Source organism: Phoxinus phoxinus, assembly GCF_949152265.1.
Source record: "Phoxinus phoxinus genome assembly, chromosome: 9".
Classification (NCBI taxonomy): domain Eukaryota; kingdom Metazoa; phylum Chordata; class Actinopteri; order Cypriniformes; family Leuciscidae; genus Phoxinus; species Phoxinus phoxinus.
In genome coordinates, this window is record NC_136884.1 from 20895611 (window position 1) to 20909826 (window position 14216).

The following is a 14216-nucleotide window of genomic DNA, read 5'->3' on the forward strand; positions in this document are numbered from 1 at the left end:
ATCTGTGCGGGTAAAACTCTTCAGAAACACGGTTTACAAAGACTAATAATTATACACAGACTCACAGTTTACTACACATAGTGTGTCCACATTTGACAACATCATCGAACAGCATGTCCACGACATCTGTAGTTGGCATAGGACGTGTCGATAATCTGGAAATGATCACTTTCATGTCCGACGCGTTGTCCGACTCTATCGCGTCGCAGACAGCTGAAAGAAAGGCTGATGTGATAACCGCCTGGGTTTCTCCTAATATAGACGCCGTGGAGAACAACTCAGCAGGTGAGATGGATAAAAATACTCGCCATTTATACAATTATTATCGGTGTTTGACTCGGTGTTGGCCTAAAAAAGAAAATGTAACGTCTTCCATGGGCGTCGCTCGACCCTTTTCTAGATTTGTGAAATGGAAACCTGCAGGGACATTTCCTAAATAAGTGGTCAAAATATCACCGAAATCTTACCATTCTTGTTATCTATTTAAAAAAATAAAATAAAAACCGGGGACAATACATTTATTAATCAATTATAATTAATTATGATAATTGTGGGTAACTGACAACTGGTTTTAATATAATTCACCAAAGTCACATTATGAAAAATATAGGCTACACAGAACAGAAGCATTGCAATTAGCAAACAGATCAAAAACTATTGTATTATGTATATTATATTACATTTACATTATTATGACAAAATTATGACTTTTACAACACATTACAAAATAACACAAAATAAATACATATGATAAATGAAACGAACTTTTGAACATTTTCTAATTGTATTTAATATTTTCATTTTCACAAAAGACGAATAAATAACTACAACTATTTTAACTTTTGGAAATGAACCTTTACTATCCCTAATTAGGCTAATTATGTTGCATTATATGCTTATTTTGATTGCAAAGTATGTGCCTTCTGCAAATGTAATTTTTGTAGGTGTAATTGTTGATTTTTTTCATATCAGGATAGTGTTTCACCTGACCTACATGGTGGTGCATTAAATAATACATACAGTACACTGTGTAAAAAAAATGTATGACCAATAAGTTATGACAACATGTTTTTACATTGCTTTAACTCTCAAAATAAGTTATTTTCCACTTTATGTTGTACTAGTCAGTTTAATGTAATTTAAGTTGAAATGACTTAAACATCCAAGTTAATTGTACTTAAAAATGTAAGGCAGAAACATTTTTTTACAGTGTACAAACAGTATTATTTTTACATGAATAGTTACTACATTACTACTCAAGTAACCAGAATATGTGTTAGATGGGCTTTTTTGCAGTGTATTTGCGGGTTGTTTTGAAACTGTAAAATGGGGACATTTCTGGGGACAGCTCCAGTTGGGTACAAGACACCAAAAACCGGGATTGTTGTGTCTTATCATTTTCAGTTGTATTGATTGGTTGTTGCAGCTCTAATAGTCTTTCACAGTTAATCTATTAATTTCGGTTTTAACAGTTGGATATTTGTTCTTTCTTTGTTTTAGAAAAACCTAGAAAGGGGAGGAAGAGGAACGCAATCTGTGCATTCTTTAAGGGAGTGTTTAAGGCTGTAAAGCATCCCTTCCTCGGCTGCAACTCAAACAGAGTGGTGTGTCTTACACCACAGCTGAACCCACATCTGGATGATCCTGAGCTAATGCATATCCCAGTTTCCTCCAGGAAAACAGCCGTCACAGATCCTGAGCCACCATCTTTGCCAGGCCAGGTCTGTGCAGATCATGAGTTGTTGTCTGTCCCAGGTCCCTCTGGGATCCAACAAACACCTGTAGGAGATTCAGCTGATCCTGAGCCGTCGTCTGGTCCCTCTGTAAACAAGCAAATCACTGAAGTAGATCCTGCTGATTCCGACCCATCATGTGTGCCAGGTCCGTCTGGGATGAAGCAAACACCTGACACAGATCCAGCTGTTCCCAAGCCGGTGTTTGTCCCAGGTTCTACCAGTTTCAAAATGAATTACGGTGAGTCATTATTACTTCAGCTTGTTATTTTCTGCCCTGTTTTATTTCTGCCCTGTTTGGTAATCCTGACTGGAGTAGGTTTTTCACCACACCAAATAGTTATAAACTTAATCCAGAACCATATAAATTTCATATCCTCACCTATCACTGAAAATAATAGTTTTTTTCTACATTTTAGAAAAACCTACAAAAAGGAGGAAGAAAGCAATCTGTGCATTCTTCAAGAGAGTATGTAAGACTTTAAAGCACCCCTTCTGCTGCTGTGACCCGAACAGAGTGGTGCATCTTACACCACAGTCAGACCCACATCCAGAAGATCCTGAGCTAATCCATATCCCTGGTCCCTCCAGCATCCAGAAAACAGCTGACACAGAACCGCCATCTTTGCCAGGCCCAGTCTGTACAGACATTGACTCGTTGTCTGTCCCAGGTACCTCTGATATCAAGCAAACGGCTGACACAGATCTAGGTGATGCCAAGCAAGTGTCTGTGCCAAGTCCCACCCATCTCAAAATGACTTATGGTGAGTCATTATTTCTTGTTTGTGTTATTTGTGTTATTCTCTATTTACTTTATTTAAATTGCAATTCTGAATTGAGATGTCTTAAAGTTATAAATGAATCTGCTCATGCTGGGTACACACTACAAGACATTTGGGCCGATTTCTCCCCTTCCGACAAACCTCGGTAAAGTCTGGATTATCTTGATGGCTCAACAGATTATTTTATCAGATTTTCCTGTGGTGTGTTAAGAGTAGGGTTGGGAATCGTAAGACATTTTCCGGTTCCGATTCTGGTTCCCATTCAATAAAAATTATAAAAAAATAAATAAATAGTAGTAAGGGGAAAATGCACAATGCTTTTTGTGTTCATTTCTTATACTTGTCAAATGAGTTTAACAGATTGGTAATGTCAACAAATTCAACATATTATCTAGCAATTTTTGCACAAATAATTGATTTTTCTGAAAGAAAATTAAAATTTCTGCATTCCCCAGGATAATTTTGGACCTCTCCTATAGCTTATTGTATCTCCAGCTGTGGAGAATACCCTCTCAGAAGGGGTAGAATATGCTTGAACACACATGTAAGATCCAGACAGGTGAAACATAATATTTGTAAAATCGGTTTGAATGATTGATTCATAGACTACACTTGTTTCATTACTGGATGAATCCGTGCTCTAGCAGTTAATAAACAGAACTGCATGCGTCTTGCGGAAGAACATTGTAGCCGGAACTACTTCTTTCTGTTTATGTCTATGGGTGAGTCACGCAGGCACTGGCTACTCCGCAGTGGTGCCAAACCGACCGGTGTAAAGTAGTCAGAGTCTAAACACTTATTACAGGCTTACCGTAGTGATTCAGGATAAGACTCACTCATTATGTACATTTTGTAAATTCTGAACATAAAAAAAGTTACCTGACTGCAGCTTTAACAGTCATCTTATGAATGTTTTGAAGCATCAGATGTAATCGATACACTCGTTATTTGAAGCGACTTTCGTTTTGGTTGCTAATGTAGACAGTGTTTACTCAAACTATAAACTTTTATCTCAGTACTTCTGTGATCATTTGAATATTTGTAACAAAGAAATATTGATACTGTGTGGTTGAAAAGACTGTGAAAGTAAAGCTGTTTCATATTGACAACTGCTCTCTCAACGACAGCGCAAACAGATTTGAATGTTCCGATGTTACGTTTTTGCCATTGAGGAATAAGATTGTTTGCAGCTCTACTGTCTTTATACTCTTTTTGTTGATATCTGACACAAAACGTATGAGTAGCGCGAGAGCCAGTGCATTCATTACTATTTTATTCATATATTCATGAGGTGAGACGTCGCTATTAAAGGATAAGCTCCCAGCACTTCGCACAGGATCCGTTTTCGGAAATTATCACATGAAATGAAACACCACCCAATCAGGAACCAAGCTACCGGAAGATGGAAATTTCTGTAAGCAGTCCATATAAGTGCCATTTCTTCTTGCCGGTCGTCCGACCATGTTTGTTTACTTTAAAGTCATGTTTAATGCGAGAGATTTTGCGAGATCTCCCATGTTCACAGGTGGAACTCTGGTTGTCTGTGAAAGGAATCTGTTAGTGCGTGGTCTGCTTTCCTGGTCACATCGCAGCACTCCACACACTAAGTGTGTGGAGTGCTAGGAACAAAACGGTTAAATCTATGATTTCTTATCGTCATATTTGTGGTCTCTCTCTATATAGGCTATAGAGGGAGAGACTATCCTATTGTCCAATCCTAAACTGCTTAGTGCAAACGGTATTAGTTAGTTAAAAGGCATTAAGTTAATTATAAATATTAATAGGTTGATGTTCTGTTTTTTAGCACTGCTATTGGACTTCATAAAACATTCAAGGGACCTTGGAACCTTGTATATATCATGACCTTTTTTTGGTGTGTGTTTTTCAGGGTCTGTTGTGTCTGACTACAAAGTGGAACATTTGAAGAGAAGCGGAAGTTTCGGCATGGTTTATGAGGGGACCCGCATATCCAATAGGGAAAAGGTAGAGAGAATTCAACAAACATTTCCTTGTACAGATCTGTGTCCATGGTCTCTATCAAAACACGTCAGATTAAAACACAGTTTGTAGATGTGTGGGTCGGAAAAAATTAACTGTGTTTTTCCATTTACAGGTTGCCATCAAGCATATACCCAAGTGCTATGATGACCGTTATCTTGTCATTGTAAGTTGGCAAAACTTTAGATGTTTAAGTGCAGATTATCGTAATTAAAAGACTTTTAGCTAACATGAAACTAAACTGAAATAGACAAATAGAGTTTATTACATCTAAATACAAAGTTTCTCAAAGCCAATTAACCTTTTCTTTTTCTCTAGCCTGGTCATCCTAAACCTCTGCTTGCTGAAGTGGCGATGATGCTTAAGTTGAGTGAACCTCCCATAAGTCCCAACGTCATCCAACTATATGACTGGTTTGAGGACCTCCATAGCTTTGCACTCATTATGGAGTACCCTCAACCATGCAAGACCTTGATGGATTGCCTTCACGAAGTGTATCCAGGTTATATGAGTGAAAAAACAGCATGCGATTTAATGTTTCAGGCAGTCAACGCTACCAAATACTGCATTGACCGTGGAGTTTTTCATAGTGATTTGCACCCAGCCAATATCTTGGTCTGTGGAGACAGTTGGCAGCTGAAGTTAATAGACTTTGGTTGCGGTCAGCTATTTAGCGGTGCTACCTGTAAGAGCAGCGAATATCAAGGTGAATTGCCAGTTTGTGTAACCATAGCAGATATTGAAATCCTGCGTGTTGTGTCTTATCACATTATATTCTTATTGATTGCAAAATTGCTCAGCGCTAAATATGACTTATTTACAGGAGCTCCAGTGTACTGCCCACCTGAGGTCAAAACGAGGCCCAGATACTGGCCTATCCAAGCAATTGTTTGGTCATTAGGCGTTTTGCTGTTTGAGATGGTCCATGGATATGTGCCTTTTAGAAAAAAAGAGGATATATTGCGTGCTGATTTTGATATTAGGAACTCTTCCTTATCCAAAGGTGAAAACAAAACACTCATAAAGCCTCTATGCACAATCTCAGTGACAATAAAAGTGAATAGGCTAAAAGTTATTAGAGGATGTTAAATCTATCAATTACAAATTATTTTATATGTATGTGATCACAGACTTTATATAAGCAAATAATTAAAGGGGTCATGACATGAGAAACCAAATTTGCCTTGATCTTTTGGTATATAAGAGGTCTTTGTACCATTTAAACGTCCTGCAAGTTTCATAGCTTAAGACGTCCTCCCCATTATAAACGAATCATTTATTTAATCAAGCTCTAAATACAGCTCGGTCTGGATCCATGGTAAGAAGTGACGTCACGGTACGAAGTGACGTACCAGCGTTTGCATAATGACCGCCTCCAGCAGAAGACAGTTACGCTTTAAGCGCAAGGCAACTACGCTCATTTCGTACCGTTGTCGCGCCCGCGCGCTGCGCGCCTCACAAGTGTTCAGTCGACGGACAGCGAGTGGGTCTGTGTACAGGGAGATTACGATGCCGCAGATGTGCTGTTCCTGGCTGTGGACAAACAACATCTTTGAATACGCTGCGAAGGATCCAGTCGTCAGGGAAAAATGGATGCACTTTATTTTTTGCGGACGTCTCAGTCACGGCAGTGTTAGTTTAAGCGTTTGTTCTGAAGGATGACTGTTTTGAGCTTTGCCAGAAAACTGTTGCTCAAAGATAAGTCCGTGCCGACTATTCTGGGCTCAACATCGACGACGCAAACTGTAAGTAATGTATTTAAAACTTTAAACTACTTTTTAAATACGCTGAAAGATCCAGTCGTCAGGGAAAAATGGATGCACTTTATTTTTTGCGGACGTCCCAGTCACGGCAGTGTTAGTTTAAGCGTTTGTTCTATACATTTAAGGATGACTGTTTTGAGGAAAAAAATCCCAATATGATGCTTGGCTTTGCCAGAAAACTGTTGCTCAAAGATAAGTCCGTGCCGACTATTCTGGGCTCAACAACGACGACGCAAACTTACTTTTTACCATGGCTAATATAAACAGATTTGTATAAGAGAATCTTGAAAATATGTCGCCTTTCTAGTAGGCCTACATGTGATTAGTTAAATAATGTTAAACTGTTAGCAAATTAAGCTATAGGATAATTATGCAACAATAATCCGTTTTCAAGTGTCTCGGGTTATTTATTTTTTTATTAATTCAAAATAGTTTCACTTTCCATGTGGACACGAGCTGATCCAGTCTTCGTTGTTGTGGTGATGGTTCATTTTCCTCTGATTCCGGCTCAAACATATTAAGGTTTTATCATTGCAAGAGCCATCGCTTCGCATGCATCACCCGCTAATAAACAGTTGCGCCGAATCCGCAAATGTTCTGGCTGGGGGCGTTAATAATTGATGCACAGGCACTGACGTTAGCCAATCATAACAGTGGGCGTTAACACTGAACTCTTAAAGGGGAAACACCCCCAAAACAGACTGTTTGAATCAGAGGATGAGAAACAGGGTGGGAAAAGGTCATAAATCACTACATTTTAAAAGTTTTTTGTAGAAAAAACTATAGTAATACTATAATTGCACCTAAGGGAACATAATAAAAAAATAAAAAAAACCATGTCATGACCCCTTTAAATTTTTCATGGCAAAACAGGTTCATTACTCTACACATGCAATGCATTTCACTAAATAATATTTACTTTAGATTAATCCCAGAAGCTTTTTATACAATCAACATTAGTGTGTTTCTATGTCTAACCAACAATCTCTCTGAAAACTTGTACAGATTGTCGTAGGGTGATTTGCCAGTGTTTGACCCTTGAACCAGCCCTGCGACTGAATCTAGAGCAGCTCCTACATCATGGATGGTTTGAACACCAAGTAGAATTAAGGAAGGAAGGGGATTCTGGACATCAGTGAAGGTAGTGAGGTAACAGTGTATGTATTGTTCTGTGTATTTATTATGTAACATTGTTGTCTTGCACATGTTTTTGCCTTATCTTGGCCAGGTCGCCGTTGTAAATGAGAATTTGTTCTCAATCGGCCTACCTGGTAAAATAAAGGTAAAATAAAATAATAAAATAAACAGACAGATTACAAAACTACATTTGCAGTCATTCTTGTTAGATGCCAAGCACTGCAAAGCTGTCGTAATGGAGTTCCAAACGTAGGTTCGGGAGGAGCTTAAACATTCAGTCCTGTCATTATGAGTGTAAATAAGCAACAGTCTTTGCACCGTTCCAGCTACAATTCTTCTGGCATCCCTCTTTCCTTCCCATCTCCTCTATTTATCTTTTCCTTTTTCTGTGCAGTACTGTTATAGGGGGCTTAGCTCGGAGCTCGAGCTTCCTTAGAGGACAGCAAGCCAAGTTCCTTTTAACATTAACTATTGAAGGGTAACTAAACCCTAAAACAACTATTTTTAGTTAATGATTTGTAAGACTGGGGCTTTATTAATGCTGTTCAAGTACATTTTTTTACATTTGGGTATAATGTGTTTTAATTCTACAATATATGGTGTAAAAATGTCTGAGTGCTGCCCTCTTCAGGTTGAACGGTGGCTACTGCAGTTGAATTTTCCTATTGGCAGTTGTGGTACCCTGTGATGTAAGAGGGTACCAGCTAACCACGTCTCAGGTGCACAACTATTTGATCACGTGGGCTGTAAAAGGGTCTATACCCTTGTGTTGTGTGCACATTTTTTATTTTGGGCTGTGACAGGCCTGACAACTGAGGGAGGGCCGCTAAGTGAAGGGGGTAAGTGACGATTACCCGGGTGTTGTGTGTTTGAAACATACAAATTTTGTGCTTTATTTGGGTTGCTGTGAAAACAGCGTTTGTTTGTACTGTAGGGGTGCACGAAGTTGACTACAGTGTGAAAATCTCCAGCAGCCTGAGCTGAACGGGGAGCTGTGAGATCTAGATGAGCTCTTTTCGAGGGCGGTCCGGCTAGAGCGAGACTCGGACCCTCTCTCTTTCCTCCTGTGGCTAGGAGGGCTTCGGCAGCTCAGGGTCCAACACAATGTGGGGTCGGGGGCTTTGGCGCCGGGGCAGCGGGTAGCGCTTAGCTGATCTTGAGCGATGACGGGTATCAGCCACAGGGTGGGGCTGAGAGACCCGAGGCCCTGGTTTCGCTGGCTGAGGAGGTGGCGTTCTCTTGAGGCGGCTCGAGACAGACCTGGAGCACTTAGGCAGGAAGTGTTTCATAGCTTGTGAAGACTTCTGTGCCTCGGTTTAATCTCTCAGAAAACCCTTTCACACCTGGGCCGAAGAGACCGGTGCTGGAGATAGGTGAGTCGAGGAAAGCCATCTTATTCACCTCCTTGATGTCCGTGAGGTTCGGGAGCGAGGCATTTGCTCTTTTGTGAAAACTGAGTGTCGCAGCGGCGAACACAACAGTAGCAGAAAAGGATAAGCGTTTCTTGCCGGATGGCCTCAGGAGAGCAGTGACAGAAGAGAAGCGGCTTTGAGGTGAGGCGCTGTCCGCTGTATTCAACGCTCGCTCTAGCTGTTTTGGCTTGTTTCCACGGCGATGGCTTCAGAGGAGTCAGAGACGTGAAGAATCGCTGAAGGAGATCAAATCTGCTATTTTGGCCAAAATGGGGTCTCTTTATTGGCTTAGGCCACGGCCATTTAGGCGCGCTCTGAAGTGCTATGGCGCCAAGTCACTTGATTAGGTCGCGTGTCAGAGGCGCTTGGTCATAGGATGTGCAGTTGCCGCAGCACAGCCAATGGGCAAGCTAGATGCTCTAAAACGTAGTGCAGCTGCACAGCGAACACAGCAAATTATTAGCTTTAATATTTCTTGAGGAAAGGAGTTTCCTCACTGCGTATTAGCTACGCAATACGAAGTGACCGTTCTCGAAAGGGAACTCTATATTTCCACTAGTCAAGTCATCTTCATTTATATAGCGCTTTTAACAATGTAGATTGTTTCAAAGCTGCTTTACAGAGATAAACGTATAATTTAAGGTAATAGATTGTTTTGGCTTTATAGCGGTTCTTGAATAATGTTACTTTCCAGCTAAAGTTAGTTTTGATTGATTCACTTCCGTCGAAAGGATAATTTGTTATTAAATTAGGGGCCGCTAAGACGACACCGTTCTCTCTACACAGACTTTAAACGCAAACCTCTGATAAACACTGATGGCGCTCACGTGCGCATCAAGAATTAATAGTTCTATAGTTATGTGCGTTTGAATATATGTGCGCGCATGTCTGCAACTACTTGTCCTGCCTATAAATTTGATACAGAATTTTATTTTATTTTATCACTACAGGGTAGATACGCGATTTTTCAACAATGCTTTATCTGTAGAGTGGTAAAGGGATCCTCCATAGGGAGAGGCTAGTTGGCACTTCAGCACTGCGTTGTCATCGGGTCCAGGCGAATGTCCTTCTTCAGATCTGGATACGGCCTGGATCCGGCAGGCTGCGGGAAAACCTCGGGATAAACAAAGACACTAAAATTAGCGTAGATGCCATTCTTCTTATGATGTAACGAGTACATCGGGATTTAAGGGAAGTGTTCCCAGTTCCGGCTGACCTAATCTATGCAGCCTAACATTGAGTTATAGAAGTCTATAATGCATTATGTGAATGCTAGGTCAAAGAGATGTGTCTTTAATCTAGCTTTGAACTGACAGAGTGTGTCTGCTTCCCGGACAATGGTAGGAAGACTGTTCCAAAGTTTTGGTGCTAAATAGAAAAAGGATCTACCGCCAGCAGTCGATTTTGATAGGTCTAGTTTGATACACTAGACCTGATTAAATTTCTAAATTATCCAAAGTTAAAAGCATGCCTAGAATAGCCTATGTGAAGTGGTCCTGTATGGTCTGGGAATAGGGAGAGCCTACAGGACAAATTTAAGCCAATTCCCCACATTTTTTTCAACATGTCTAAAAAATCTTATAAGTGTTGTCCACAAGCTTCTTAACACATTAATCTAGAACTTAAAAAACATCTCGTAATAGCACCTGCACAGCATGCTGTCTTTTTTTTAACACATATACATTATTTTTAGAATCTAATCACATTCTTGCTTGCAATTGATTGACCGACACTTTGTAGTATTACACGATCTGGTTATACCAGGATACTTTGCTACTTTTGACATTCAAGACACTACAGTAAGATGCTCGTAGCTCGCAATTCCTCTCACAAACTTTACACCACACAATGGATTTCTGTAACATAATTTTCAGACTTGATCTAGTACTGCTCAAATCTAGTAATTGATCTAGTAAATGCTATCCTTTTATAATAATAAGTACAAAGTGTGATTGTGGGCTGAAAAAGAAATCAGTCTTTATTGTAGCGTTTGATATTCAGTCTTTAGGTACTAAAAGAATTTGACTTCTAGTCAAGTCACCTTTATTTATATAACGCTTTTTACCATACAGATTGTTTCAAAGCAGCTTTACAGTGATAACAGGGAAATAATGCAACAACGTTTGTTTCTGCTGTACAGCAGAAAATAGCATCATAGTCCAGCTTAAGTAAGTTCAGTGACGTTTCATTTTTGTTGTAAAAAAAAGTTATTAATTTATATATATAGCCTCACTGGAGAAAACATTGATGTCATCGTCCAGCTCAGTTCAGTTCTCATATAATGGTGTCAATGCAGGCAGATCCATATTATTGTTGAATACTAAATGTCCCCATTTGTCCCCACTTTTAAAATAATCATGTCATACAGCTAGACATTATTTAATAGTACAGTTTCTGTAGTTGAATAATTGTTTGGTCTACAGGTTTACATATGAACTAGTTCAATACAGGAACACAGTGCGAGTCTACTAGAGAAAAAGATTATCTGATTGCACAGTTCAGTACAAAACAAACATCATCTCTATTGTTTAAATATGCATGTCAAATCATAACTGAAGACCTACTTAACTCTTTGCGTTGGAGTTCGGAGGTTTTCCTTCTGATTCCAAAACATCAGTAAAATAAGAATAAACTAAAATGAAACATATTTGCTTTTTTTGTTTTCAGCAACAAAATATCAGCCCATGAAAGATGTTCTTTCTACGTACAACCTGCAGTTTTTATCGCCTGCAAATGCTGTCAAATCACTGGATATTGCTTTTGAAGGGCTGTTGTGACAGCAGGATCATCCCTGTGTTGATCAGTCACAGCGACGGTAGAACTGGAAATGGTAGTCGGTAAATAAAACTTCTGCGTAGTTGGGATCGGTGCTGCAATCAGCCAAACCCTGTGTAAAAGAAACATGTCAATACTGACAGAATACGGCCAACAGATTAAAGTAATGCTGCTAGTCACACCATGTAAAAAGACTTAATATTTAATTAGACACTTGTACAGAAGTACAGTCTGTTCAATATTTCATCTGTTAAGCTCACCTCTGATTTTCACAAGCCTCGTGTTTTAGTCCACTGGACAGACTGTACTTCTGACCCTTACAGTGTAATTTTCATTCATATTCACCATATTACATATGGTGTTTACCATGACTAAAAGTCGTTAAATAAAGACACTGTACATTCAGAGATTAACACACAAACACATAAAGATGCACAGAAACTCACAGCAACTGAAGAGCGGAAATGGTAAGAGGAGCGATGGTGATTCGCCACCGCCAATGTCCACTTATGTATGTAGCCCTATGGAAAAGAAATACTTTTAACAAATGCATGAAATCAATAACAATTTTTACAGGAACTTAAATAAAATTGGACCTATTTTTTTATGTGCTACTCATTTTTCATTAACAGAATCAAATCAATTCTGAGGGTGAATAGTCTGCAACAAATAACATTATTATCAATGAATTATTATAGAATTACTCTACATTTACTTTATATTTAAACTATTATGAATATATAATATTATTATTACATATATAATGAAATGTTTTTCTAATGCATGTTGCTTTAAGTGTATAAGTGCTGAAGTACCTGTGTGTTGAGGGCAGTGTTTGACTCTGGGCTGTTGTAGTCGAGTACTGAAGAGCACTGTTCGCTCTCATCATGTGAACACAAGTGGATCACCAGCAATTCATTTGTGCTGATCAAGTGGGGGAACAAAAACCCTCATTCATATCAATGAGAAAGTGATTCATATATGCAGACACCGTTTTTCTGTTTTTCCATTTTTTGAACATTATACAGCTGATGTAAAACATTTGAACACCCTTGTTAAAATTACAGCTTTTTGAGATGTAAAAAAAAAAATCATGCCAGATAACAAAATGGAAACTTTTAAGGAAAACAAAGAAAAATTAAATAATTAAAACAACCTGATTAAATAACCAAGAGGGCAGTATAATGAAGACTGTGTGTAGTATGAACAGTGTACTCACCTCATTTGGAGGGTTATTGGCATGTTGGGTGGGATGTGTTTACTGAGGGGAATGAGGTACGTGTAGTTTCCCTTCCTACAAAACATAGATCAATGGGTAAAAATGCAAATGCATTACGTATAGAACATTCTTTGATAACTTTAGTAAAAGTAAGTCAAGAAATCCCAATGTGCTATAAACACTGTTGTATTGAGCAGCATAGACCAGGGGAGCGACGCAACTTGCTGCTTTAACCACCATAGTTCGATGCATTGTTGAAGAAATCAACTAGCTAGTCGCAACAATTTCCTAAAACCTTATTGTTGCAAATTTGTCGTTCAACCACGTTAATGATGTAATGCAGGTGGTAGATAATAACTTATTTTAATGAATCCATTTGAGATCGAATTAATGCAAGATTTTTTTGCTATAAATTGCGGACGTGGCATCTAGGGACTAATTCTCTTTTTTTCCTCAGTTATTTTGCTTTATTTCTATGTTCGTACATGCACACTCTTCAAAAAGGGCGCTTTAAATATCTTGACAAACTAAAACAACGTAAATTAAATGAGTAAATATTCTAAATAAAATAAATAGATTAATAAATGTAAGCATGCTTATTTTGATCAAAATAATGTTTTTTTTAAGTCCACGTCATAAAAACAAGAACCTATGCTTCTAAGCACAGGTCAAGAGCTGTTGTTCCAACCACACAACTTTCAGTATCAGGACCCTGATGTGAATATTATCTTCAGAAATAGCTAGTTAGGATTTCATAAAGGGAAACATATGACTGGTCACATGGCGAGTGTTAGACTAAAAGTGAGAATGAAAAATAAACTTCCTGTATATATTGAAGATGCAAGTTTGCTACCTACCCAGAGTCCTCTTGCTGACAGTACTGCTGGTCTATAACTTGTTGATTTTGTGTTATGCGGATGGACTTTATAGTTGTGTTTGTCCCTATGAAGAAGACATGAACAAAGACGTAAAGGTGTGAATCTTTATTGTGGCCAGATCTCCAATTCATTCTGCTATTTGGAATAAGAAATGTTTTAACAAAATGTATTTATCCTAGGGAGACATTCACACTAAGTCCATTTTTTTAATAAAAGTTTATATATCTGAAACAAAGCAGTGAGTAATGAAAACAGCCTCTAAATAAAACAATTATGTTCCATATTACTATATATCAGTGTCAGTGTAAAGGAGGTACAGTAGTAAGGATAAGTCGTTTTATTTTAAAAGGCAATTTGTTGTTTATCTGATAATCTTGGCATGAACAGGCTTTTAATCGGTCAACTTACAATCAGTAGAATTTTTGAGTTTCTCTGGCAGTTCTAACCACTTCTCTGAAAGAGAACAAATAAAAAAAAACACATGAAGTCAACCAACAATATATATTATAGTATATTTGA

General features: G+C 38.5%; 2 protein-coding genes across 4 annotated transcripts in view; one reads left to right on the plus strand and one right to left on the minus strand.

The window, feature by feature from the left end:
- Window positions 1-7415, plus strand: LOC307004067 (uncharacterized protein; the record flags this gene model as incomplete). The annotated part of the gene is made up of 8 exons (XM_079623009.1): window positions 1-285; window positions 1501-1974; window positions 2153-2497; window positions 4404-4498; window positions 4629-4679; window positions 4832-5219; window positions 5337-5516; window positions 7282-7415. The coding sequence occupies exons 1-8, from the start codon at window positions 114-116 to the stop codon at window positions 7413-7415; spliced, it is 1839 nt and encodes a 612-aa protein (XP_079479135.1). The 5' UTR covers window positions 1-113.
- A 3421-nt stretch (window positions 7416-10836) lies between these two features.
- The window catches only part of myrfl (myelin regulatory factor like), a 62432-nt gene continuing 59052 nt past the window's right edge, over window positions 10837-14216 (minus strand). For all 3 annotated transcript variants that reach the window (XM_079624043.1, XM_079624042.1, XM_079624044.1), the window contains 6 exons: window positions 14106-14150; window positions 13677-13761; window positions 12820-12894; window positions 12416-12524; window positions 12047-12121; window positions 10837-11712 (listed from right to left, as the gene is read on the minus strand). In XM_079624043.1, coding sequence (XP_079480169.1) covers window positions 11626-11712; window positions 12047-12121; window positions 12416-12524; window positions 12820-12894; window positions 13677-13761; window positions 14106-14150 — 476 coding nt within the window. In that variant the 3' untranslated portion in view covers window positions 10837-11625. The remainder of the gene's footprint in view (window positions 11713-12046; window positions 12122-12415; window positions 12525-12819; window positions 12895-13676; window positions 13762-14105; window positions 14151-14216) is intronic.